The 24,950-nt window shown below is 55.2% G+C and overlaps 1 protein-coding gene across 7 annotated transcripts in view; it reads left to right on the top strand.

Moving 5' to 3' along the window:
- The window catches only part of RAP1GAP (RAP1 GTPase activating protein), a 29,655-nt gene extending 5,392 nt beyond the window's left edge, over window positions 1-24,263 (top strand). For 2 of the 7 annotated variants that reach the window (XM_087879060.1, XM_087879056.1), the window contains exons 2-26: window positions 1,067-1,102; window positions 5,188-5,284; window positions 7,416-7,451; window positions 8,141-8,188; window positions 8,646-8,684; window positions 9,002-9,178; window positions 11,969-12,072; window positions 12,171-12,249; window positions 12,526-12,579; window positions 12,714-12,797; window positions 13,332-13,432; window positions 13,546-13,675; window positions 13,769-13,924; window positions 14,079-14,150; window positions 14,904-14,990; window positions 15,429-15,569; window positions 15,767-15,898; window positions 16,845-16,922; window positions 20,465-20,574; window positions 20,852-20,965; window positions 21,071-21,191; window positions 21,655-21,757; window positions 21,955-22,058; window positions 22,196-22,240; window positions 22,906-24,263. In XM_087879060.1, coding sequence (XP_087735186.1) covers window positions 7,434-7,451; window positions 8,141-8,188; window positions 8,646-8,684; window positions 9,002-9,178; window positions 11,969-12,072; window positions 12,171-12,249; window positions 12,526-12,579; window positions 12,714-12,797; window positions 13,332-13,432; window positions 13,546-13,675; window positions 13,769-13,924; window positions 14,079-14,150; window positions 14,904-14,990; window positions 15,429-15,569; window positions 15,767-15,898; window positions 16,845-16,922; window positions 20,465-20,574; window positions 20,852-20,965; window positions 21,071-21,191; window positions 21,655-21,757; window positions 21,955-22,058; window positions 22,196-22,204 — 2,061 coding nt within the window. In that variant the 5' untranslated portion in view covers window positions 1,067-1,102; window positions 5,188-5,284; window positions 7,416-7,433 and the 3' untranslated portion in view covers window positions 22,205-22,240; window positions 22,906-24,263. Of the gene's footprint in view, window positions 1-1,066; window positions 1,103-2,173; window positions 2,213-5,187; window positions 5,285-6,899; window positions 7,023-7,415; window positions 7,452-8,140; window positions 8,189-8,645; window positions 8,685-9,001; window positions 9,179-11,968; window positions 12,073-12,170; window positions 12,250-12,525; window positions 12,580-12,713; window positions 12,798-13,331; window positions 13,433-13,545; window positions 13,676-13,768; window positions 13,925-14,078; window positions 14,151-14,903; window positions 14,991-15,428; window positions 15,570-15,766; window positions 15,899-16,844; window positions 16,923-20,464; window positions 20,575-20,851; window positions 20,966-21,070; window positions 21,192-21,654; window positions 21,758-21,954; window positions 22,059-22,195; window positions 22,241-22,905 lie in introns of those variants that run through there. The other 5 variants (XM_087879055.1, XM_087879057.1, XM_087879061.1 and 2 more) reach the window with 5 other exon arrangements.
- The last annotated feature ends 687 nt before the right edge of the window (window positions 24,264-24,950 follow it).

Raw genomic sequence — 24,950 nt, 5'->3', positions numbered from 1 at the left:
GGAGCTGGTAGTGGGGGGGGTTGATTCATTGCCTCCCCCCCCCAAATGATGCTGTCTGCTGCATCTCACGCCCCCCCCCCCAATTTTTATTTTTATTTTAATTAGACTTATATGCCGCCCTTCTCCGGAGACTCAGGGCGGCTTACAAGGCGTTAAGCAATAGCCTTCATCCTTTTGTATATTTTATACAAAGTCAGCTTATTGCCCCCACAATCTGGGTCCTCAATTTACCCACCTTAGAAAGGATGGAAGGCTGAGTCAACCTTGAGCCTGGCGAGATTCGAACCTGCAGTAATTGCAGGCAGCTGGTGTTAATCACAATGCTATCAGTCTGCTGAGCCACCGGGCCCGTTCCTGGTGCTTTTTGCTTCCAGATTGGGAGGGAAGGAGGGAGAAATGTTGATGCCAGGAGGAGCAGATGCCCAAAACGGTGCCCCTTTCTCTCCCCACCCGTGTTCTGCCATGCCTCACAGGAGTCTCAATTACTGAGGAGGGGGGGGTCCCATGATCCCCCCCATTTCCCTTCCTGCGAAATCCTGCAACAGAGCAGGAATTGCTCCTCCTCCATACGTGCACCAGGAGAGGAGGGTGGACTGCCCTTGAGAGTGGAGGCTCCACCACCACCATCACACCCCCATGGGAAAAAGAGGGCAGGAAGGGGAAGCCAAGCCCCCCCCCCCGAACAGCCCCCTTTTGCTGCATCCCGGGGGAGGAGGGGAGGGGGAGGGGCCGGCATCCTGCCAGAGGGCTGCAGAGCTGCGGGTGCTGCAGGCTTAATCGCTCGGCGATGCCCGCTTATCCAGATGGTTCAACTCCAAACACGACGACCGGTTCTCGGGCCGGCTGAACGGGTTTGAGACTCGGCTAACAAACCCCAAACAGGCCTTGTTTGTTTTCCAGCCTTTGGTCTACATTTGGCTGCATTGGGAGGGATAGGGGTGCCCTTGTGCCAAGAGGGTGGCAGCGGTGGGGAGGCTCGTTTGGCGAGGAGGATGGCTGGCGCTGCTGAGCTCCGGATGCTGAAGATGCCCGCCTGTTTTTTTTATCTCTCTCTCTCCCCCTTCAGGGTGGACAAGACGAGCACCTACCCCTGGAGCCTGAAGTGAGTACGGGGCATCCCCCCCCCACCCTTCCCTATTCGCTGGCACCCCCTGGCAGAAAACAGATGCTCCGGGCTGCGTCCTGGAGCATCCTGAACTCAGGTCCTGCGTGAAAACAAGCAGTTGGCAAAAAATGGCTTTTTAAGGGCTGGAAGGAAACACACACACCCTCTCTGGGATGCAGCACGGGGCACGCAAGGAGCCCAGCTTGGCTCAAGTGGGTGGGTGGGCAGCATCGCTCTCGGCTTTCTGTCGGAAAGCTGGCATATCAGGACTTTTGGCCTTGGCTAGACTGAGGAGGGCAGTGCCAGGGCATTGGGAGGGAGGGAGTTCCTGGATGCCCAGGAGACATGGCTGGGTTGGTACATGCATCCTTCAGGGAAGACTCCAAGATGAGCCCCTCTCCCCGAAAAATGTTCCCTCCCTCGTGTGGGGGCATCGTTTCCAAATGCTTTCGTTCCCTTCTGCCGGAACGTGCATCTCTCTCTCTCTCTCTCTCTTTTTTTTTTTTCTTTCTTTCTTCTCTCTCTCTTTTCTTTCTCTTTCTGTTCTTTCCCTTTTTCACTCGCTCTTTCTTCTTTCTCTCTCTCTTTTTTCTCTCCCTTTCTTTTTCTTCTTTCTCTCTCTTCTTTCTCTGTCTCTCTTCTCTCTCTCTCTTCTCTTTCTTCTTTCTCTTTCTTCTTTCTTTCTCTTTTTTCTTTCTTTCTCTCTTTCTTCTCTCTCCTTTCTCTCTCTCTTCTCTCTCTTCTTTCTCTCTCTCTTCTTTCTCTCTCTTTCTTCTTTCTCCCTCCTCTCTCTCTCTCTTTTCTCTTTCTTCTTTCTCTCTTTCTTCTCTCTCTCCTTTCTCTTTCTCTCTCTTCTTTCTCTCTTTTTCTTCTCTCTCTCCTTTCTCTTTCTTTCTTCTTTCTCTCTCTCTTTCATCTTTCTCTCTGTGTCTTTTCTCTCTCTCTCTTTTCTCTCTCTCTCTTTCTTCTCTCTTTCTTTTTTCTCTTTCTTCTCTCTCTCTCTCTCTTCTTTCTTTCTCTCTCTCTTTCTTCTTTCTCTCTCTCTCTTCCTGCCCCCCCCAATTTCAGGTATCTCCTGGCCTGGTCAGGACTCAAACCCCCTCAAAAGTACTCCCCCTCTCCTCTTTTGCATTTGGGAGAAGGTGAAAGTACCCACTCTCTCTTCTCTCTCTGAATAATGAAGGGAGGGTGCCCGCTATGTCTCTGTGCTCCCGAGACTTTTTTTTTTTTTTTGGCTACTGCTGCTGCTGCTTCCCAGAGTTCCTCCAGCTAGAGTTGGCCCTGGAGCTGCCTGGGGACCCCCTTTCCCCACCCCACCCCGAGTCCTGAGGGAACAATCAAAGCCTCTCATGGACGGTCCTGGTTGGCACGTTGCCTGCCTGAAGTGCTGCTAGGATGCCCTTGCCAGCCCCGCGTGAAGGAAGCATCTGTTGCTTGGCTTTTGGGAGGGGCCTGGAAGGCTGCCCCTATATAACCAGCCACGCTTGTCTCCCCCTCGGCTGGAGAATTTTGGGAGTTCAAAGCCCACCCCCCTCAAAAGTAGCCAAGGTTGAAAAAAACGCTGTCTTTTCACTTTCGAACACGGTCAAGCAAGCAGCTTCTAGGTTCATAGGCAACACACAACGCTGCCCCATTGGTGCTAAAGTGGTATCGCACACCCAGGGGTGAAATGCTCCCGGTTCAGACCGGATTGCCCGATCCGGTAGCGATGATGGCGGGTGGTTCGGAGAACCGGTAGCAAAAATCCCTGCCCCCCCCCATGCCAAGATGAGCTGCGCGATCATCAGAGGCTTTTTTTTATTATTTTTAAAAGCATTTTTTCTACAACCTCTTCGGCCGAAAAAATGCTTTTAAAAGTTTTTTTTTAAAAAAAGCCTCTGATGATCACATGGCTCAGCTGGGATCGTCAGAGACTTCTCAAAGCATTTTTTTCTGCAACCTCTTAAGGTTGTAGAAAAAAATGCTTTTAAAAGTTAAAAAAAAAAGTTGGCCACGCCCACCCAATCGCATTACCCCCCCAAGCCACGCCCACAGAACCGGTAGTAACAAATTTTACATTTCACCACTGATCGCACCCCTTTCTTTTTTTTTTTCTTTTTTTTTTATTGAAAAGTTTTACAAAAAGCAAAAATTTTCTTCCCCCCCATATTCCCCCCACCCTTTCCCTCCCCTCATCCCACCCTCCCCCCCAGATTTCCCAGAGCAAAATACAAGGTGTTTCATTTAACAATCATAAAATAGATTAACCTACTTATCCTCAGACTACTATCTCCCCCCCTGAAACCTTAACTCCACTATGGATAACATAATACTTAACGTTCATTCATAAGCAATTTGATATTTTCTTGTCTGATACTTATTTTGAATATAGTCAATCCATCTTCTCCATTCCGATACGTATCTTTCTTGCGTATGGTCCTTCAGGTACGCTGAGATTTTCGCCATTTCTGCTAAGTTCGTTACTTTCAGTATCCACTCTTCAATAGTAGGCAAAGAGTCCTTCTTCCAGTATTGCGCTACCAACAGCCTAGCTGCTGATATTAAGTTCAAAATCAATTTAGTCTCTGATACTGTACAATCCGTCGTTATACCCAATAGGAAAAATTGAGGAGTAAATTTCAACCTTCTTTTCAGAATGTTCTGCATCACCCACCAAATCTTTATCCAAAATGCCTTGATTTTCTTACAGGTCCACCATATATGATAATAGGTTGCATCATTACATTGACATCTCCAACATTTAGCTTGCAAATTAGGATACGTACATGATAATTGTTTAGGATCTAAGTGCCATCTATAAAACATTTTATAAAAGTTCGCACCCCTTTCATTCTCTCAGGCCCCCCTAGATTGGTGGCGGCGGGGGGGGGAAGGAGTTGAGGGCTTTGAAAGCCCCCTTTAAAAAGTGGGAGGGCCCAAATCCAAGCCGCAGTTCAGCTGTTAAGGTCAGACTCCGCCCACTTTCTTTTTGGGAAGCGGGGGATCGCCCTCTGGTGGCCACCTGTGGGAATGCCCGTCTCCTTTTAACAAGCGGAGAATTGGGCTGGGAGAGCTTTTCCTTGCCCCGTTTTGGCTGGTGGGGGTTGGGGAGAGGGGAGCAAGGCTGCATAGCAGTCTGGTCCCCCATTTCCATGGGGAGGGGAGGGTTTGCTCATCCTGCCAGGGGTCCCAATCGGGGCCTTCTTGGGGCCAGGAGGGATGCCCACGAAAGTTCAGAGGGCATCTCTGTGCTCGGGATCAGTGCTTAGACCCCGGCATTAGAAGCACCAGGTGGCTCCAGGGCGGGAGGCATCAGCTGCCTTGACAACCATATTCCCACCCACCCCTTCCTCTCTGCGCAAGCGCCTTGGGTTCGACACACAATTTGCCACCAGCATGACGCATGCCAATCAATTAACGGTATCACGTTGCTATAGAAACCCTTGTCGACACGCTGGGGCGGGCATGCGCTCGGGGTTCCGCCGGCCGCCACGGCCTTCCCCCCCCCATTCCCACCTGAGCGTGGAGCCTCTGAGCATACCCCGAGTGTCTTCTCAGGGCTGGCCCACCTTGCGTGTAGGAGGGTGGGAGAGGACCGGTTGCCGAGAGCATCTGCATCCCGTTGCCAGGGTTACGGGGATGGATGGATGGATGGATGGATGGATGGGGAGGAGAGCCTGGCTGGGGAGGGGTCTCGGCCAGCCACTGGGAGTTGCCGTCCCACCCCTTGAAGGCAAGAAGGAGAGGGGAGGCGGTTTCACTGGGACCCTCTCTCCAGAGAAAGACCCCCCCTCCCAGGCAGCTAACTCTGCATGGACCCCTTGAGTGTCCTGGCTCAGTTGGGAGGGGTGCTTGGTAGCCCCCAACCACTTTCCCTACTAAATGGGCCTGTGCCCAAAACTCTTGTGACATCAACAGGCCCAAATAACACTCCAGCCCCCCAAATAAAGGGGTCTGGGTTAGAGAGCTTTTCCTGTGTGGGTTTTTTTTCCCCCTACAAACTTGTCTTTTCTCTTTCTTTCTTTCTTTCTTTCTTTCTTTCTTTCTTTCTTTCTTTCTTTCTTTCTTTCTTTCTTTCTTTCTTTCTTCCCTCCCCCCCCCAGGAAAAATGATGGGCTGCCCCACTCCTCCTCCAGCGGACCCCTAGAACTGCCCAGAAGGATCTCTCCCCCTTCGCACCTCATATTTCTCCATCCCAAGGTAAGGGTTTCAACATGGCTGAATTTTTGGGGGGGGAATGGGGCACATAGGGGGCAGGGCTGGCTTCCCACCCACATTTCCGGAAGTCTGCATCGTAAAGATACCTCGGAGCTGGAGTGGGGGCCCTGGGTAGGGGGGCGGCTCCTCTGTGATCCCCCCTCCCAGGCGAAGGCAGGGTTCGCCCGATTGTGGGGGGGCTGTTTGGTCAGACAGGCCTCCTGCAGCTGAGCTGAGGTTTACACCACAGGTGTAAACAGTAGCAGAATTGGAAGGGAGCTTGTAGGTCATCTAGTCCAACCCCCTGGTCACGCAGGAGACCTGTACTACCAGCCCTGCAGGGTAGGCCTTCTGGATCATCTGCTTCTGAGGTTGGGAGCGGGGAGGTCCTCAGTTGGCCCAGAGGTCAGGAGGAATAGAACTGGGTTGAGGGAGGGGGGAGGGAAGGGTGCCTGGAGGCCTTTCCTGACGGCAAGAGCCGGTGGAACTGCCTGCCTCATGAAAGGGGCCGGCCGGGGGCCAAGCCTTTCCAGAATAAAAGGCTTTGATGGGAGAGCCTTTCCTTGCTTCCTTCCCCATCCCATCCCACCTGGCAGGATCTGGGACTGGCATCCCAATGCCCGGACGGAAGGTTGGGGAAATCCACGGGGCAGGCGGGAAGCCGCTGTGCTTACAAGGGGGGGGAAGGTGTTTTTTGGGGGGTGGCTTTCGGGGCAATGCCCACTGCGAGAGGGAGGGAGGGAGGGAGGGAGGGGGGAGCCGGTTGCCAAGGCAACGTGCCCACCTGCCAACGGGAACCCAAGCAGATCAGCCCTTTCCACCCAGGATGCTGGGCAGCCCCTCATCTAATTTTTTTTCCCCACGGACGCCATCCCCTCTCGCTCGCCGCCACCCGCACCCCCCACCCTCGAATGCATTCCTGCATCCTTCCCAAAAAGCATGCCGCCCCCACCCTACCCCACCTCCTCCCGTTGAAGCTGGGCCGTGGGGAGTTCAGGAAGGGGCGAGAGACCAGTGGGGCAGAGAGAACTTGCAGGCCACGAAATGAATTAAAGTTTCATTTCTCTTTTCAAGGCCAGCATTACAGGTGGGAGGAAGGGGGGGGCTGCTCTCCCGTGGCCCCTTTGTGGCCGCGGTCTGCCTCCCCCCCCCACTCCCCAAATGTTGTTTTATCAACGTTTCCTGGTTTCTCCTTGTGGGGTGGGGGCGGCTGCTCCCCCTGTGGAGACCCATGGGGGGAAAAACCATCTTCATCATCATCTCCGGAGACCTTCCTGCTTCCTGGATGGATTCTGGTCCTTGGCCGAGCCCCCACTCCCCATCGGCGGCCCCCCCTCCTCCCATCATTCATCCCCTTCAAAGGGGCGGCCAGTTGCCATGGTGACCCTCTGCCCTCCTCCTTCCCTCCCACCCACCCCCCACCCCCAGGAAGACCTGCCTCCTCCCGGCCCGGCCACCTGGTTGGCGCCCAATGGCTGTACGGGCAGATGCCAGGCGTGTGTGTGGCTGCCCCTCCCTCTCTTCCCTTCCCTTCCCTTCCCTCCGACCTGCCGGGAGGTGCTGCTGTTCCCTCCCTCCTCCTCCTTCCCTCCCTCCCTCCCTCCCTCTCCCCCTCCCCTGGAGCGCGTGGGGAGAAGGATGTGATCTGACCCACCTTGTGTAAGGGAGAGGAGAGCCAATGGCGCATCCCTCTCCAAAGCCCCCCCAATGGAGGGGGGCTGGCGAGGACCAGGGCTGGAGTGTGAGTATCCGCTGCTTGCGAGTGGGGGTGGGCTCGGAGCCCCACTGAAGGAGGAGTGGTGGGAAGCCGAGGGGGAGAACAGGGGCAGGCAGGAAAGGGACCATCAGCCTGTCATGGAGAATCCTGGACCGTGGGGGTCTCGCCCTCCCGTGCTGACCTCCTCGCGCTCTGTCTACCCCCTTGGCCTGAGCCAAGGACCCTGGAGAGGGTCCGGTACATGCATCCTCTTTGCGGAGCTGGGTCTTTTGTGCCTCTTCTGAGGTGGAGAAGAAGAAAAAGACTTTGGTTGGCAAACTGGGGTGGGGGGCTTCCAGTTCAGGGTAGTCTGGGCGCCAACCGGCCCCCTCCTCACCCTCCAGCCTGAACCTTCTCTCTCTCTCTCTCTCTCTGCAGAACACCGAATTGTTTGCGATGATCGAAAAGATGCAGGTAAGTCAAGCCCGAGCCTGTCGGGGGGTGTCTGGTGGAGCTGGGGCAGCGGGGAGGGAGGGGAGGGGGCTATTGAGGGCCAGTGGAGACGGGAGGGGGGGTCCGTCCGAGAGAAAGAGAGACCCCCCCCTTGAATAAGGGGCGGATCGATCCTTTCTGAGAGTGGAAACAGCCACTTTGCTTTGAGGGGGGGGACTCGAGTGGGACGGGCCGGTAATGGGTTAAGAAATGCGCTCTTTGCATGCTCAGAGATGCCCGTGCTTTTTCCTTGAGCTCAGAATCCACAGCCGCCTTTTGGGGGTCTTTTGGCATGCGGGATTGCAGTGTCCGTAAAACTCAGCTAAGGCAGTTGTCCCTCAGGATGGGGAGGGGCGGGGGGGCTTTTAAAAGAGAGTCAGGCTTTGCAAGGGTGCCAACTCAGCCGAGGCCCCGCGTGGGGTGGTTTGTGGCCACATCTGGGGCCCGCGTAGCCCCGGGCTGTTCCTTCTCGCTCAGGAGCAGCAGCTGGACCTGCGCTCTTCCCCTCTGCCCCCCCCCTCGGCTGTGCCCAAGCGCTGGGCCAGGCCGACCTGTGCCAAGCAGGATCTCCGCCATCCCGGGCCGCCTGCCCCAGCCCAGCCGCAGCTGGCGGGCGGCCCAGGCGTGGCTGTTGACTCTGGGGCTGGTCTCTCCCCCCACCCCACACACAGGGAAACCGGATGGACGAGCAGCGCTGTGCCTTCCCCCCTACCCTCAAGGTAGGTACTCTGTCCCTCCGTGCCCTGCCCCCCCCACCCCACCCCACCCCAGGCAGACATCCCACAGGTTGAGCTCCTTCCACGGGTATCGCAAAGCTACCTTGGCTGAATCCTGCCAGCCTGAAAGCGGATTTCTGTCTCCACCCCTTTTACTCCCCATGAAACTAGAGGGGGTGTGCCTGTGTGTCATCTCGGTCTCTTCCTCACCCATTATGGGCCGTGGGCTGTGCCCTCCCTTACCTGCCCCTGCCCCCAGGTGGCATCTCTTCCCCCCTCACTCATTCCCACCCACCACTAATCTCCTCCTGTCCAGTCCGGGGGTGGGGTGGGGGTGGGGGGCTGCAGCCCCACAGATCTTCTTCCCGATTGTGGGAAGGTGAGGGAGGGGGTGGGGCAGGCCGAGTGCACATGTGTATGTGTCTGCTTGTGCATTGACACACACGTGTTTGTGTTGCAGACGGAAGAGGATTATATCCCGTATCCCAGCGTCCATGAGGTAAGGAAGAGTTTAAGTCTTACCAGCGGAACCGTGGAGACTCCATGGTTAGGAGCAGTCTACCTCAGAGTGGTGGGGAGAATTGCTGCCCGCCCTTGTTCCCCCCTCCTTTTTTTTTTCTTCCCAAGTAGTGGGCTGTTGGGTGGACCCTCCTGTCTCTCAGCTGGGTGGGGGACGGGGACAGGATGGGGACGGGGACGGGACGGGACGGGGACGGGGAAGGGGACAGGGACGGAGATGGGCAGTCTTCCTAGCTGCCTGCCCCAGGTTCAAATCCTCCTCCTCCTCCTTCCAACCCAGTGTTTTCCCTTCTGCAGGTTCTGGGCCGAGAGGCCCCCTTCCCTCTCATCTTGCTCCCTCAATTTGGAGGCTACTGGATCGAGGGCACCAACCACGACTTGGCGGAAGTGCCCGAGCTCCAGTCTCCCGGCTGTAAGGTCAAGCTGGAATGCAACCACCTGGCCAGGGTGTACCGGAAACACTTCCTAGGCAAGGTCAGCCCGCGGGGAAGGGAGGGTGAGAGAGAGGGAGGGGGCTTGGGAAGGAGAACGACACCCCTTCATAACCCCACTGGGACCCCCGCCAAGAGGCTGCTGTGATGCCCTGTAACCTGGGCAGGGCGTGCGCCTCAAATCGTCCTTGAATCTGGGGGGGGGATGCAGCCCCCACCCCGAGAGTGTGCTCGGCCTCCTCCCGAGTAGCCCGTGCCCCCCCCTCCATCGTCCTCCTCTCCTCCCGTCTGGAAGGGATGTTTTGGTGCACCCCAAGGGGGTCGTCTCCAGCTTTCCCACTCTTTCGGGTGGGGGCTGCCTTCCGAAGCCGGGGTGCAGAGAGGCCTCGGGGTCTTCTCTTGCCCCGGGCAGCCTTGGACCTCCCACTCCCGCCTCTGCCTGGGCCTGCCGAACGAATTTCGGGGAGGAATGCAAAGAACGCACAACAAGTCCGAGCCAACCTGGAGGATGAGCTGTTCCTGTCCTTCCTCCACGGGGACCCCCTCCCCCATCCCACCCTCCAACTGCAGGGCTGCCTCCCTCTTTACCCCCACCACCTCACCCCCACCCAGATTGGGGCCCTTCTCTGTGTTCGCCTCAGATGCTGTTCTGAGGGGCTTCGGCCGAGGGCACAGGATGGAGGCGGGGATTTCTGAGTAGGGCACCAAAAAAAAAAGGGGGTGCTGCAGTTTTACGGGGTGGGGGATCCCCAGTGGGAAATCATCCGAGGCCTTGCACGGCTGCTCCATCTGGAGGAATCGCCCGCTGGTCTCCCAGCTCTGCCACCTGTGTGCCTTCTGGGTGGGGCAGCTGCAATTATCAGGGAAGGGCTCCACTCGACCCAGCTGTTTGTCCAGCCGGGTGGGGCAGGGCTGGCTTAACCCCCTTCTCTCCTCCTGGCCCTGGCCTTCGAAGGAAAGCAGCACCTGGGGGAGGAGGGGCAGAGGGACCCCCAACTCAAGCCCCTTCCTCACAAAGGAAGCCGGAGGAGGCCTCGCAGAATGGTGAAAGCAGGAAGGGGAGAAGTGGGGGGGGGGAGAATTAGAGGAGGGTCCCTTCGCTCTTCCCAGCAGGGGTGGGTCTGGTCCGGTCTCGTGGAAGTTTTCTTGAGAGAATACCTCATTCAAAGCAGTTGTAAAACCGCGTACGATAAATGATGAAATAAAAAGAAATATTAATCGAATAAGAAATTGAAATGAGAATAAAGATAAATAGGAAATCCGGGGCTGCTCAAATACCGCTTTAGATTGGACTGAAAAGGGAAACAACAAGAGAGCGGGGAAGAAGTAGAGAGAGAGGAAGGGAAAAGAGAGGAGAGGGAGAGAAAGAAGAAAGGGAAAAGGAGAGGGAGGGGAAAGAGGAGCAGAAGAGAAGGTTAGAAGGGGGGAAGAAGAGAGGAGTGGGGGAAGAGAAAGGGAAGTAGGAAAAAGAAGGAGAGGAAGAATGAAGGAAGTAGGAGGAGAGAGGAAGGAAGAGAAGGGGAGGAGAAGAGGAAAGGGAAGAGGAGAGGAAGAAAAGTGAGAGGAAAGAGGAGCAGAAGAGAAGGTTAGAAGGGGGAAGAAGAGAGGAGTGGGGGAAGAGAAGGGGAAGCAGGAAAGAAGGAGAGAAAGAATGAAGGAAGTAGGAGGAGAGAGAGGAAGGAGAAGAAGGGGAGGAGAAGCAGAAAGGGAAAAGGAGAGGAAGAAAAGGGAGAGGGAAGAGGACCAGAAGAGAAGGTTAGAAGGGGGGGAAGAAGAGAGGAGTGGGGGAAGAGAAAGGGAAGTAGGAAAAAGAAGGAGAGGAAGAATGAAGGAAGTAGGAGGAGAGAGGAAGGAAGAGAAGGGGAGGAGAAGAAGAAAGGGAAAAGAGGAAGAAAAGGGAGAGGAAAGAGGAGCAGAAGAGAAGGTTAGAAGGGGGGAAGAAGAGAGGAGTGGGGGAAGAGAAGGGGAAGCAGGAAAGAGAAGGAGAGGAAGAATGAAGGAAGTAGGAGGAGAGAGAGGAAGGAAGAGAAGGGGAGGAGAAGCAGAAAGGGAAAAGGAGAGGAAGAAAAGGGAGAGGGAAGAGGACCAGAAGAGAAGGTTAGAAGGGGGGGAAGAAGAGAGGAGTGGGGGAAGAGAAAGGGAAGTAGGAAAAAGAAGGAGAGGAAGAATGAAGGAAGTAGGAGGAGAGAGGAAGGAAGAGAAGGGGAGGAGAAGAAGAAAGGGAAAAGAGGAAGAAAAGGGAGAGGAAAGAGGAGCAGAAGAGAAGGTTAGAAGGGGGGGAAGAAGAGAGGAGTGGGGGAAGAGAAGGAGAAGTAGGAAAAAGAAGGAGAGGAAGAATGAAGGAAGTAGGAGGAGAGAGAGGAAGGAAGAGAAGGGGAGGAGAAGAAGAAAGGGAAAAGGAGAGGAAGAAAAGGGAGGGGAAAGAGGAGCAGAAGAGAAGGTTAGAAGGGGGGAAGAAGAGAGGAGTGGGGGAAGAGAAGGGGAAGCAGGAAAGAGAAGGAGAGGAAGAATGAAGGAAGTAGGAGGAGAGAGAGGAAGGAAGAGAAGGGGAGGAGAAGAAGAAAGGTCGGAGTAAAGGTAAAGGGTAAAAGAGCAGCCCTGAAAAAGTAAAAATGAAACATGAAAGTTAAAAGACAAGATGAATGAAAAGTGATGGATAAATAACCGTACATGTAAATGTGTTTATGAGAAATAAAAATAAAAACTTTTCTGAGGAAAAAAAAGCAGTTGTAAAACCGGCATTTGTCAGATGCGTTGCTTTCCACGACGAGCCTCCAAAGTCAGGAGCAGTAGAGCTTGATAAATTTCCCCCTTCTGGCTTGTGTCTGGACAGGAACATTTCAACTACTACTCGGTGGACGCGGCCCTGGGACACTTGGTTTTCTCGCTCAAGTACGACGTGATCGGGGACCAGGAGCATCTGCGCCTGCTCCTGCGGTAAGAGGAGGGGTACCTCCTGGGGTGGAGCTGAGTCCCCTGTGTCTCTCCCCACCCCGGCCACGCGGCCCTCACTTTATTTTTCCTCCTCGCTGCAGCACCAAGAGCCGGTCCTATCACGACGTCATCCCCATTTCCTGCCTGACCGAGTTCCCCAACGTGATCCAGATGGCCAAGGCAAGTTGGGGGGCTGGGGTGGGGGTCGGACGGGGGTCACCCCTTTCTCTTTTCCCACAAGACAACCGAGAGTCGGCCACGGTTTCGGCGCTTCCTCCTGGCAGCTGACCCAAATCTGTTCGCTGGAGCCCGGAGGGAGGGTGCGAGGGCAGAAGGCGGCGTGCCAGTCACAAAAACTTGTGGGGGCAGGATCGAGAGGGTCTTCCCCCCTCCCCGTGTAGAAGAGGGGGTGTCAGGCGTGTATTCACACGGCCTCTTTCCTCCTTGGCCCCACAGCTGGTCTGTGAAGATGTGAACGTCGATCGTTTCTACCCCGTCCTGTATCCCAAGGTAAGAGCGTGAATTAAACCGGGGGGGGGAGGGTAGAGTGGGGGTGTCCTGATGGAAAAGCCCCTTCCCCACCGCCCAAGTCTCCTCCCTCCTGCCTGATCGTCCAACAACACTCCACCTGCTTTGCCCCCCAGGCTTCCCGCCTGATCGTCACCTTCGACGAGCACGTCATCAGCAATAACTTCAAATTTGGGGTGATTTACCAAAAACTTGGCCAGGTGAGTTCGACCCCTCGTGCCCGGAAGGGAGCAGGTGAGGCTGCGAGTGGCCTTGGTTGGGGTGGGGGGGTGACAGGGCGAGGAGCCTTTGGCTAGGGTGGGGGAGGGAATAAAAATTGGGGTCCGGGCACAGTGCAGAAATCCTTCCTATGTTTTCTCTCGAAGCGCGGCTCCCTCTCCCTTCCTTCCAGCTGGGAAAAGGGAGGGAAAAGCTTGCCAAGAGATGCCGGCATCCTCCTCCCTCCCTCCCCTCTCTTCGCTTCACCCAAAAGGCTTCAGCTGCTCGTGCCAGGGAGGCAGTGCCACCTGCAGCCCCAGCTGGGGAGGGTGTCTGCCCTTCCCTTCCCCGCCACCGCCTTCGATGCAGCTGGATTGTGCTAGACGGGGCCCCCTGCGTGCCACATGCCTCCCCGGCAGATCCGGCAGGACGCTGCTTGCTGTGGCCAGCAGCAGCCTTTGAGCCTGAGCCAGACCTCCCCCTGTGCCCCCCCCCTTGGCTACCCGGGCACCCCCCCTCCTCCCCTTTCCCTGCAGACATCGGAAGAGGAGCTGTTCAGCACGACGGAGGAGAGCCCGGCTTTTCTGGAGTTCCTGGAGTTCTTGGGCGAGAAGGTGCAGCTGCAGGACTTCAAGGGGTGAGTGCAGCAGAGGGGGCAATCTGGGTCTGTGTGTGTAGCTGCCCCCCCCCAGAAAACCCCCTGGGGTGGCTGGCCTTGGCCTGAGGCCTTTTTCTCTGGGGCCTGCGTAGGTTCCGGGGCGGCCTGGACGTGACCCATGGCCAGACGGGGTCCGAGTCCGTCTACTACAATTTCCGCAACAAGGAAATCATGTTCCACGTCTCGACCAAGCTGCCCTACACCGAAGGGGATGCGCAGCAGGTAGGGGGGACCAGGAGGGGAGGGAATCCCCTTCCTCGCCTCCAGGCCCCCAGATAGCCGGTGAGGCTGACCCTCTTCTCCCTTCCCGCCCAGCTCCAGCGGAAGCGCCACATCGGCAACGATATCGTGGCCATCGTCTTCCAGGACGAGAACACCCCTTTCGTGCCGGATATGATCGCCTCCAACTTCCTGCACGCCTACGTGGTGGTGCAGGCCGAGAACGCCTGTTCGGACAAGACCCTCTACAAGGTTGACCTGGGCAGATTGCAAGAGGCAGGGCCGCGGGGGGGCGGGGAGGCAGGGGGGATGAAGGGAGGGAGGGCCGCTCAATGGGGTCCTGGGTCCAGTCGTGAGGGGGCAGCTCCCTAGTGCCAACGTCAGAGGTCCTCTCTGTTCCTTGCAGGTTTCGGTCACTGCCCGGGATGATGTCCCCTTCTTCGGCCCCCCGTTGCCCAACCCAGCCATTTTCCAGAAGGTGAGTGCGTCTCCTTCCCTCCGGGCCTGCCCCCTTGAGGACATCCAAGGTGGGGAGGCCAAAGCACCGTGCAGGATCCCTCCCCCCCCCAGCAAGGGAAATTCTGCTTCTCCGAGGGGCGAGAGAGACTGGGTCGGCAGGCAATGCTCAGCTGGGTCCAGAGGTGGGCTGCTGGGGGTTCACAGAGGTTCGGGAGAACCTCTAGTTAAGATTCTGTGCAGTTCGGAAAACCCCCAAATCCCACTCCTGGCTGGCCCCGCCAACCCCTCCCCTCCCAGGAGTCCCCACACGACCCGTTTTGGATGGAGGCAAGTGCGGGGCGGGCGCGGAGGCTCGGGGAAGGCGAAAAGCAGGCCTACTGGAAGTTCAGGAAGGCTGGAAACGGGTCTCCAGAGCACCTCTGGGGAGGCCGTTTTCGCCCTTCTGGAGGCTTGAAAAAAGCCACCAGAGCCTGGGGAGGGCAAACCCTCCCCCCTCCCCCGTGGTGCAGGAGGCCGACTAGGCCACGCCTACCATGGCTATGCCCACCCAGCAACCGGGCAGAGAACCCCTTGCTAAAAATTTTGAAGCCCACCCCTGGCTGGGACTAGGGGCTGCCACAGGATAGTCAGGCACTGTGTCCTGCTGCTGGGCTCATGCGACGGGCAGAATCCTGAGGTAAATTTTAGCCGGGGTGTGTGACGGTAGTGCTGTTCACTCAGCCAAACCAACCTTTGCAAACACAAACACCTCCTCCACCTGTTTTCCCTGCAGGGGCCGGACTTCCAGGCGTTCCTTTTGACCAAGCTGATCAACGCCGAATACGCCTGCTACAAAGCGGAGAAGTTTGCCAAACTGGAAGTGAGTTTTTGGGGCGGGTGCGGATTGGGGGGAGAGGAGCCTCTCTGACTGGCTCCGCTGCAAGTGGAAGGGTGTGTGTGTCAGTGGTGGGTTTCGAAATTTTTTACTACCGTTTCCGTGGGTGTGGCTTGGTGGGCGTGGCAGGGGAAGGATACTATAAAATCTCCATTCCCACCCCACTCCAGGGGAAGGATACTGTAAAATCTCCATTTCCTCCCGATCAGCTGGGACTCGGGAGGCAGAGTATAGATGGGGGCCGGGGCCAGTCAGAATTTTTACTACCGGTTCTCCGAACTACTCAAAATTTCTGCTACCGGTTCTCCCGAACCGGTCGGAACCTGCTGAAACCCCACCTCCGGTGCCCCAACCCCTCCCCAGCTTGCTGACCCTCCCGCAGCCTCGGCTCAAGGGGTGGTGGTGGTCCCTTTTTCGTGACAGGAGCGCACGCGGGTGGCCCTGCTGGAGACCCTCTACGAGGAGCTGCACCTCAACAGCCAGTCCATGATGGGTGTGGGGGCCGAGGACGACAAGATGGAGAACGGCGGGGGAGGCAGCAGCAGCTTCTTCGAATCGTTCAAGGTGAGGGGTAGGCAGCGCGGCCGGAGATGCTGCCGAGGGGGTCATCTTTGTGGGTTCGGGCCTTGATCTCCCGCCCCTTTGGCAGCCCCTCTCCAGCCCTTTGCCTCTCCCCCAGCTCCCTCCCCACCTCAAGGGGCAAGGGGGGAGCCCGGGGAGGGGCAAAGGAGGACTCAGGGTGGGCCGGCCTTCCCTTCCAGCGGGTGATTCGCAGCCGCAGCCAGTCGATGGACGCCATGGGTCTCAGCAGCAAGAGGCAGAATACCGTCACCACCAGCCAGAGCGGCAGCTTTGGGCACCCCAGCCCTGACATCGCCAAAGCCACGGGCCTAGTGAGTGCCCCCCCCTCTCTGCTCCCTGCCTCCCCGCCCAGGGACCCCTCAGGGCCCGTTTCCCCGCACTCCCCTTCACAGCCACCCAATCCTTCAGCGCCTTCTGGGGTGACCCCCACCCCAATGGGGATGGCGTTGGATTATTGGCAGGGGAGGTTGGGGGTTCAGGAGCAGAGACCCATATCTCCCCCGTTCTTCCCTGCCCGTGGTACCTCCTTGGGCTGCAGTGCCCCAGAGTGGCCACTGGGTGGCAGCCTTGCCCCAGCATAGAATCCTTGACCGAAGGGCAGAGAGTTGGCTGCCTAGAGGGGTGGGAGAGACCCTTGGTTGGGCAGGGTTTGGAAGGGATGGTGGGCTGTGGGGTGGTCTTGTGGGCCCTGCCCTTCTGGAGGCCAGGTTCCCTTTCTCATGGCAGTGGGGCATGGAGCATCCCCAGGTTCTCTCCCTCACTGTCCTGGCTTATAAAGGGGGCCATCTCCCACCCTCCTCTGCCTCCTCCCCCAGGCTGGAGGATTTCTGGGCTGGGAGGGCAGTGGATGCCCTCCCCAGCTGCTATACTGGGCTGCTGTAACAAGAGGGGGCAGCGAGCGTGGCAGAGTCCCCTGAAATTCAGATCTTCATCTTGGGCATCGCTTCTGCTGCCCAACCCCAGGCAAACATCTCCCAGCTTTCCCCCCCACTCCCACTCCAACCCCCATCCCATCCCAGGCACAGCCTCAGCAGCTTCTTCTGCCTTCTCTCATGCCCCCTCCATGCCCGCTGGCTGCCTTGGCCCTTTCAGGGGAGGCTGGGCCCTTGGTGGATAATGACTGAGCGCCATTTTGTTCGCATGACTTCTTTTTCTCTCTCTCTCTCTCTCCCTTCCTCCTCCTTTGTCCTCTTCCCTTCTTTCCCCCCATCTATCCTCTTCACCCCTCCCCTTTTTCATGCTCTGCCCGCTTGCCAGTCATTGCTTGTGCCCGGAAAAACGTCAAGTAGGTACGGACGTCGAGGCAGCGCGATAGGCATAGGAACCATTGAAGAGGTGGCTGGACTTTTTACTCATTCTTCCTCTCTCTCTGTGTTTCTTTCTTTCTTTCTTTCTTTCTTTCTTTCTTTCTTTCTTTCTTTCTTTCTTTCTTTCTTTCTTTCTTTCTTTCTTTCTTTCTTTCTTTCTTTCCTTCCTTCCTTCCTTCCTTTCTTTCTTTCTTTTTCTTTCTGTCTGTCTTTCTTTCTGTCTTTCTTTCTGTCTTTCTGTTTTTCTCTTTCTCTCTTTCTTTCTCCTCGCTCTCTCTTTCTTCTCACTCTCTCTTCTCTCTCTTTTCTTTCTCTCTTTTTCTTTTCTTTCTCTTTCTTCTCTCTCTTACTTCTTTCTCTCTTCTCTTTCTTTCTTCTCGCTCTCTCTTTCTTCTCTCTCCTTTCTCTTTCTCTTTTCTCTCTCTTTCTTCTCTCTCTCTTTCTTTCTCTTTGTTCTCTCTCTCTTCTTTCTCTCTCTCTTCTTTCTCTTCTTTCTCTTTCTTTTTCTTCTCTCTTTCTTCTCTCTCTTTCTTCTTTCTCTCTCTTTCTTCTTTCTGTCTTCTCTTCTTTCTCTCTCTTTCTTCTCTTTCTCTTCTTTCTCTTTCTCTTTTCTTTCTCTCCTTTCTCTCTCTTTCTTCTTTCTCTCTTTCTTCTCTCTTCTTTCTCTCTCTCTTCTTTCTCTGTTTCTCTCTTTCTTCTCTTCTCTCTCTTTCTTCTCCTTTCTCTCTCTCTTTCTTCTCTCTGTCTCTCTCTCTTCCTTTCCTTCCCCCCATCCCCTTTCTCGCCCCATTGCATGCCCCACACCCCTCTTGCCTGCCCCAGGGTTGTGGGGGGGGCACCTTTCCTAAGCCTGGGAAATTGCTGGGAAGGCCTTTCCTTCTGCCAGCTTGCTTTGCAATAGAGAGACGATTACAACCGTTTGCATTTGAAAGGAAACAGACCCTCTGGGCTTGTTTGCACTTTTAGCCTTTCTTTTCCCCCCTCACTCCCCCCCCCACAGTCCTCCAGGGGTCTTGGACCCTCCTCCGTCTGGCGGGAAGCGTTCCTCCCTCCCCAGCCCTCGGCACACCTCCGGTTAAGCTAGGATCCCAAAAATAAAACGGCCTGTAAGATGCTCCATTCAAAGGGGCCGATGGGCCCCCTTTTAAGGCAGACCTCAGAGGCATTCACGAACTGTGGGAGGGGGGTTGGGGTCTTAGAGGGGGGGGTTATTATTTCTGATCCCTTGAAGTGCCCCCCCCCAGCAAGCCAAGCTGGGTCTCCCATCCTTTCAGATGGTTTCAAGGACTCCCGTTTATCCCTCTGCAATGCGCAGCCTTATAAGGTTTTTTATTATTTTATTTTATTTTTATTTTTATTTTTTTAAATTTGATTTATATGCCGCCCTTCTCCGGAGACTCAGGGCGGCATACAATGCGTTAAGCAATAGCCTTCATACTTTTGTATATTTTATACAAAGTCAGCTTATTGCCCCCACAATCCGGGTCCTCATTTTACTGACCTTAGAAAGGATGGAAGGCTGAGTCGACCTTGAGCCTGGTGAGAATTGAACTCGCAGTAATTGCAGGCAGCTGGATGTTAAATGCTGCCTTAGTAGGAGGCATTAGCCTCCTACGCCACTCAGGCTCCTTTTTATTTTATTATTTATTTTATTTTATTTTATTTTATAAATAAAATAAGTCTGAGTCTTTGGAGAAAGGCGGCATTGAAATTGAAATAATTAAATTTTATTTTATTTTATTTATTTTATTTTTGTTTGTTTCTTTGTTTAGTCAAACATGTACGAGATAACAGGAATAAGTATAAAATGGATATGAACACAGGAAATGGGTACGAATAAATGGGGACAGTATTTATTTATTTACTTATTTACTTATTTATTTATTTACTTATTTACTTATTTACTTATTTACTTATTTACTTACTTACTTTTTATTTATTTATTTGTTTGTTTGTTTGTTTGTTTATTTATTTATTTATTGGTTCGATTTATATGCCGCCCTTCTCCGGAGACTCAGGGCGGCTTACAATGCGTTAAGCAATAACCTTCATACTTTTGTATATACCTGCTTAGTAGGGCTTTCGGGCCCCCCTAAGCGGTGTTCTTTTTTATACAAAGTCAGCTTATTGCGCCCACAATCCGGGTCCTCATTTCACCTACCTTAGAAAGGATGGAAGGCTGATTCAACCTTGAGCCTGGGTGAGATTCGAACTTGCAGTAATTGCAGGCAGCTGATGCTACTTAACAGCACCTTAATCTGCTGCACCACCAAGGCTCTTGGCTCAGTAGGACAAGGACGGTAGGGACGCTGCTGCGCTTATGCACACCCCTTTTACGGACCTCTTAGGAATGGGGGTGAGGTCCACGGTAGACAGTTTAAGGTTAAAGTTATGGGGGTTTGAGGATGTAACAACAGATTACATCTATATATTATATAGATTGAGGGACGGACTCTTCTGGGAGCCACAGAACGCCCCACGGAGTAATGCGCGAGGTTCAGAGTTCAACAGCACGCTTCTTTCTTTCTTTCCTTCCGCATGAAACCGACAAGTCTTGGTAGTAAACGGAGGTAGTAAATGCTGGCTAGGGAGGGCCGAGCTTTCCCCCCTCCTCAGAATGCCGTCCTTTTTCTCCTGCCCTCTCCCTGGTTCGATTTGTCCTCCCAACCCCTTTTGGGGAGTTGTTTTTGTCGTTCTGCAGGGTGCGTTAAAGCATTAAAACCTTGGCACGATGCAGAGGGATTATTTGGGGGTGGGTGGGGATGGGTGGAGGAGATACGACTTACGCCATTTCTGCCATCTGTTTTGCAGACTCTGTAACTTCTGGGGCATCGTAAGCACTTTTAGGATGCGGTGGCTCGGTGGCTAAGAGGCTGAGCTTGTCGATCGAAAGGTCGGCAGTTCGGCGGTTCGAATCCCTAGCGCTGCGTCACGGGGGTGAGCTCCCGTGACTTGTCCCAGCTTCTGCCAACCTAGCAGTTCGAAAGCACGTAAAAAAAAAAATGCAAGTAGAAAAAATAGAAAAAATGGTGGAAAGTTAACAGTGTTCCGTGCGCCTTTGGCGTTGAGTCATGCCGGCCACATGACCACGGAGTCGTCTTCGGACAGCGCTGGCTCTTCGGCTTTGAAACGGAGATGAGCACCGCCCCCTAGAGTCGGGAACGGATAGCACATATGTGCGAGGGGAACCTTTACCTTTAAAAAGACTTGGATTGCTCCTGTGGGGTCTGGCCCTGAACACTGTGGGGCTACCCCCATAGCTATTCAGGGACCACCACAAGCAGTTGTAGTTCCCAAGAGGCGGTGTCTAGAAAAGGTTATTTGGAATACTTGGAATAAACACAGTTAAGACGATGGTGGTTAGCGCAGCTTCCTATTGTTGAGATGGGGGATGGTCTTTCTCACTACCCCGGCCTTCGGCTTGCTTGCCTGCTGATCAGCTCTGGAACAGGGTTTCCCAAGGCAGAGAACACTCCTCCCCACAATTCTCTGGAGTGTTTCCCATCTTTCTCCGATCTTTCTGCTTAATGACACAAACACCCTCCTCACTTTCTTCCCCGTCTCTTGCAGTCCCTAATCGTGCCAGGAAAGAGCCCGACGCGGAAGAAATCGGGGCCATTCGGATCCCGCCGAAGCAGCGCCATCGGCATCGAGAATATCCAGGAAGTGCAGGAGAAAAGGTGTGGGGAGGGGGCTGCGGGCGAGTTGACTCCCCTCAAACCCCCCCTCCCCGGATTTTTTGAGCCATCGTCGGAGGCCTCGGTTGTGCGTCATGCTGAGCGCACTAAACCACAACAGAGAGATTCCTCAAAGTCACGGAGATCCAATCCAACCCGTTGCCTTCGTGCCAAGCGTGACCCAACAGACGTTGCTCCTTTCTGAGGCTGGGGCCTGCTTCCACCCCAGCCTTCCTCTGCCCCGGCCTTGATTTGGAAACCCCGGCTGTGTGTCCCACAGGGAGAGCCCGACGGGATCTGCGAAGACGCCGGACGGCAGCCACGCCAGCCAGGAGCCAAAATCCGAGACCTCCTCCAATCAGAGTTCGCCAGAGATGCCCACCACCAAAAACAGGTGGGCAGCGGGAAAAGAAACTCCTGGCATCTCCTGGCTGAGTCCGGCCTTGGTTCTGACTCCCAGCAACCTCTTAAAACTCCTGTTTCTCCCACTCCCTTGCAGGGTGGATCCGGTGATGCCAAAGCCAGAAGCCGGGCACGAGTCGTCCCGCTCCTCCTCCAGTGCCAGCAGCTTTGGCAGCATGGTGGAGGATGCCGAAGGCTGCCGGGATGACACAAGCGGGGTGAGGTGGCACGGGGGACGGGGGGGCGGGCGCTGGGGGGCACAGAAGCCAGGAGGGAATTCAGAAGTGGCTTTTAGAGATGCTCCTGTTGACTTCTGGCATCTTTGAAAGTAGACAAATAAAAGCAGTAATAAGCCACAGTTTGCCCCTGGAGATCGTGGCTTGTTGTTCAGCTGAACGAAAGCTTCCCGGAGTATCTTAAACAGTGGGGCAGGGAGGCCATCTTTGCGGCCATTAAAGGGGGGCTCTGTTGCTGGGAACGGCTCAAGGATTCCAGCCCCTCTTTTCGACTCCCCCCTGACTCTGATTCTCAGTCGCAACTCACTGGAAGGGCTTCCCCATCCATGGCTGGCCCTGCCCTCAACGTTGTGGACTAGGAACTTGGCGGAGGAACATCGGATTCTCGTCAGTTTTGCATGGGTGTCCCCTAACTCCCCGCCCCCTCTGCTTTCTCTGTTCCCAGGAGAGCCACTTCCCATCGGCGCATTCCCACAAACGCGATTCCTTCATGTACAGCACGTGGCTGGATGACAGCGCCAGCACCCCCAGTGAGGGCAGCTCTCCAGGTATCTCCCTGGCCCTCCTTACTGTGCCCCACAAGGCCGCTCTGGAGGAGTTGGCCTCCCCCCCCCCACACACACACACATGCACAAATGGGATGGACCCTCGTGCCTCCCCCCCCCCGGTGCCCTGCGTGGGACCTGTTTGCGGGAGGGATGGCTGGTTTGAATCCCAACTTGGCTCGTTGCTTCCCTCCCTCCAGGCCCTTCACGCTCCCCCCAGCCGGATCCCAGGAAGCCCATGGACCCCCCTTGCCCAGAGATCCAGATCCAGCTCGAACACTCAGACCAGCAGCCCCCACACTTGGTGAGGGGAGTCCACAAGGGCTGGAAGAGGGAGGGTCCTTTTCTTGAGAGAGGGGGGGTGTCTGTCGGGTAGGGAATCGGTAGAGGCAGCATCTCGATGGGAACCGGTTTTAATCCTCTTTTTGTCTTTTCCCCCAGAGCTGTTAACCTCCCTCCCGTCTCGTGGATGTGCCTCTTGAGCAGGTCAGACCTGGGGTCCCCCAGGATCTTCCCTGCCCCCCCCCCATCCCCGAGTCTCTGGCCAACCCTCAAAAGATCCAGTTGGGGGTCGTGCCCAGAGGTGGGATTCGGGCGAACCGGATGTTAATTTTAATCTGGTTGGCCAAACCGGTCGTTGCAAGGACTCGCTGATCCTGCCCACCCCACCCTTCCCCTCCCAGGAGTCTCCATGCAGCCTGTTTTGGATGACTGGTAAGTGCAGGGCCGCGCAGAAGCTCTGGGAGGAGGAAAAACGGGCCTACCGGAAGTACCGGAAATCCGGAAACAGGCCCGTTTCCGGCCTTTGGAAGGCCTCCTGTGCCAGGGGGAGGCCGTTTTCGCCTTCCCAGAGGCTCGAGGAAAGCCTCCAGAGCCTGGGGAGGGCGAAAATGCCCCTCCCCGCTGGGGTGCAGGAAGCTGACTAGGCCACGCCCCCATGGCCACGCCCACCCAGCAACCAGGCAGAGAACAGGTTTCTAAAATTTTCAAATCCAACCCTTGGTCCTGCCCCATCTCACACATACACACCCGTTCCTCCCTGTCTCTGCCGATTCCCTTCTTTTTCCGTGGTGCCCTCTACCTTTCAGCCTCCAAACCCCTCCATCCTGGGTCTGGGGGAGGGGTGACATTTCCTTTGCCCTCCCCGACAGCTCACGGCAAAGAAGCACAAGCTGAGGCAACGGAGGAGAAGCCCCATCTTCGTCTCGGCACAAGACGACGCTCCGACCAGCAAATCCTGCTTCTCCGACCCTCCATTTTAAGCAGCTGCTTCTTTTCCTCTCCGGCCGCATCGGGCGGCTTCTATCCATCGCGGTGCGCCGGTAACGGCATTGCCCTGAGCCTCGATTTCTCCCCCCTTCCATGAGCTGTGCTCAAAGATGCCCCCTCCCCAATTTCCAATCCTAACCCAAACCCCTCCACCCTGTGGAGCCAAACAGTGGACAATCACAGAGAGATGCGGAGAAGGCCTGTGTGTTTTCCCACCATCTTGTTCTCTCTGGGGAGGCTGTCTGGACTGTCTACGGGGGAGAGGGGGGCAGGGAGCCTTCGGCTTCTTCCTGGCTTTCCTATCGCAGAGGCCGGCAGCCATGCCGTTTCCAAATGCCACCTTGGGAAAGGACATCCGGGCAAGGAGCTGGGAAAAGGGAGTTTTCTGGACCGGTGGACCTCTGGATGGTGTTTCAGCACGCGGAGGAGACCCATGGATGGAGATGTTTATGAGGCACCATCTGGATTACGCCTGGATCAGCTCCCTCCGTCTCCGTTTTGCTGACTGGCCTTGCCACCAGTCTCCCTTCTACGTCTCTCCCCTGCCCGGCTGGCACACTCCTTCCCTCGTTTTTTGTCACGTTCCCTGCCCAGTTTGCCCCCCATGATTCCCTCTTATCCTAGGGAATTTTGGCTGAGCGCTTCCTGCCCAGACATTCCCAGTCTCTCCCTTCCTCAATGTTCATCCCAAAGAAATCTTGACAATCTCGCCACAGGTCAGCTAGGGTGTGGAGGAGGGGGCGTGGCTGAATCTGGTGACTTTCAGGCTGGTCCGAGGCAGCTGGGCCACCAGCCCCCCTTCCTCCCACGGCCTGGCCAAAGGAGCCAGGAGACACCTCCCAATTTGACGCTCTGGTTGGTCTCTAAGCTGTAGGGACCTCCCCTCTATGCCGTGGTTGGGCTGCCCCCATGCTGTGCAGGATTTAGGGGTGGGGGCACAACACCCTTGTGGGCGATGCCCCCTACTGGCTCCACAGGGGTCTGGATCAGGGAAAAGCCCCCCTACCCCCCAATTCCCAGGCATCCACATTTAACTTTAAACATCCTTCCGATGATGTGAAAAGATTAATTCCATGATGCCTGGGTCTCTCTCTTATGCTCCTTTCCCTCTTCCCTTTTTGGGTTGTTTTGGTTGCTTAATTTTATTTTTATTTTTATTTTTTTTTTAAAAAAAAGAAAGATGCACAAAATCCATGAACTTACAAAGTTTAAAAACATTGCGTTTAATTTAAACTCCCAAGACTGTATTTCGTGTTTTCCAGTGACCTGTGTATAATATATATATAAATATATATATCTATTTATCGCTATTGTAAGAAGAATCTATTTGTAAAATGCTTTTTAAGATAGACAGGCTGGAAAATAAAACGAGAAAGCTCCACGTCGCTGCTCCGTCTCCCTCCCGTCCCATTGGAAGGAAGGTTTCTGATTTGGGAGGCCGCGAGCAGGAGGAAGACAGGATGGAGTCCTCCTGCTCCAGTCCTAATTCTAACGCTCATCTGGAGAAGGGACGATGAGGGTGGGTGGGAAGGAAGGAACCCCATAGCATTTTAGAGGCATGGGATTCATTTTACATCTGGTTTGCCGAACCGGTAGTTACAAGGACTGGCTGGCCCCGGTCACCCCGCCTCTCCCAGGAGTCTCCACGCGGCCCAATTTGGATGCAGCGGCTCTGGGAGGGCGAAAACCAGGCCTCCCGGACGTTCCATGAGTCCGGAAACTGGCCCGTTTCTGGCCTCCAGAGCCCGGGAGAGGCCATTTTTGCCCTCCCGGAGGCTCGAGAAAAACCTCTAGAGTTTGGGGAGGGCAAAAATACACACACACACACCCTTGCCATGGTGCAGGAGGCCAAGTAGGCCACACCCACCCAACAACCAATTTTTGAATCCGACCCCTGCTTGGAAGGATGCAACCCAGAAAAACACCA

The sequence above is a fragment of the Pantherophis guttatus genome, chromosome 15 (genome assembly GCF_059756535.1).
Source record: "Pantherophis guttatus breed Tessera chromosome 15, ASM5975653v1, whole genome shotgun sequence".
Lineage (NCBI taxonomy): Eukaryota > Metazoa > Chordata > Lepidosauria > Squamata > Colubridae > Pantherophis > Pantherophis guttatus.
Note: the sequence above shows the minus strand (reverse complement) of the source record. Positions and strands in the feature narration are given on the sequence as shown.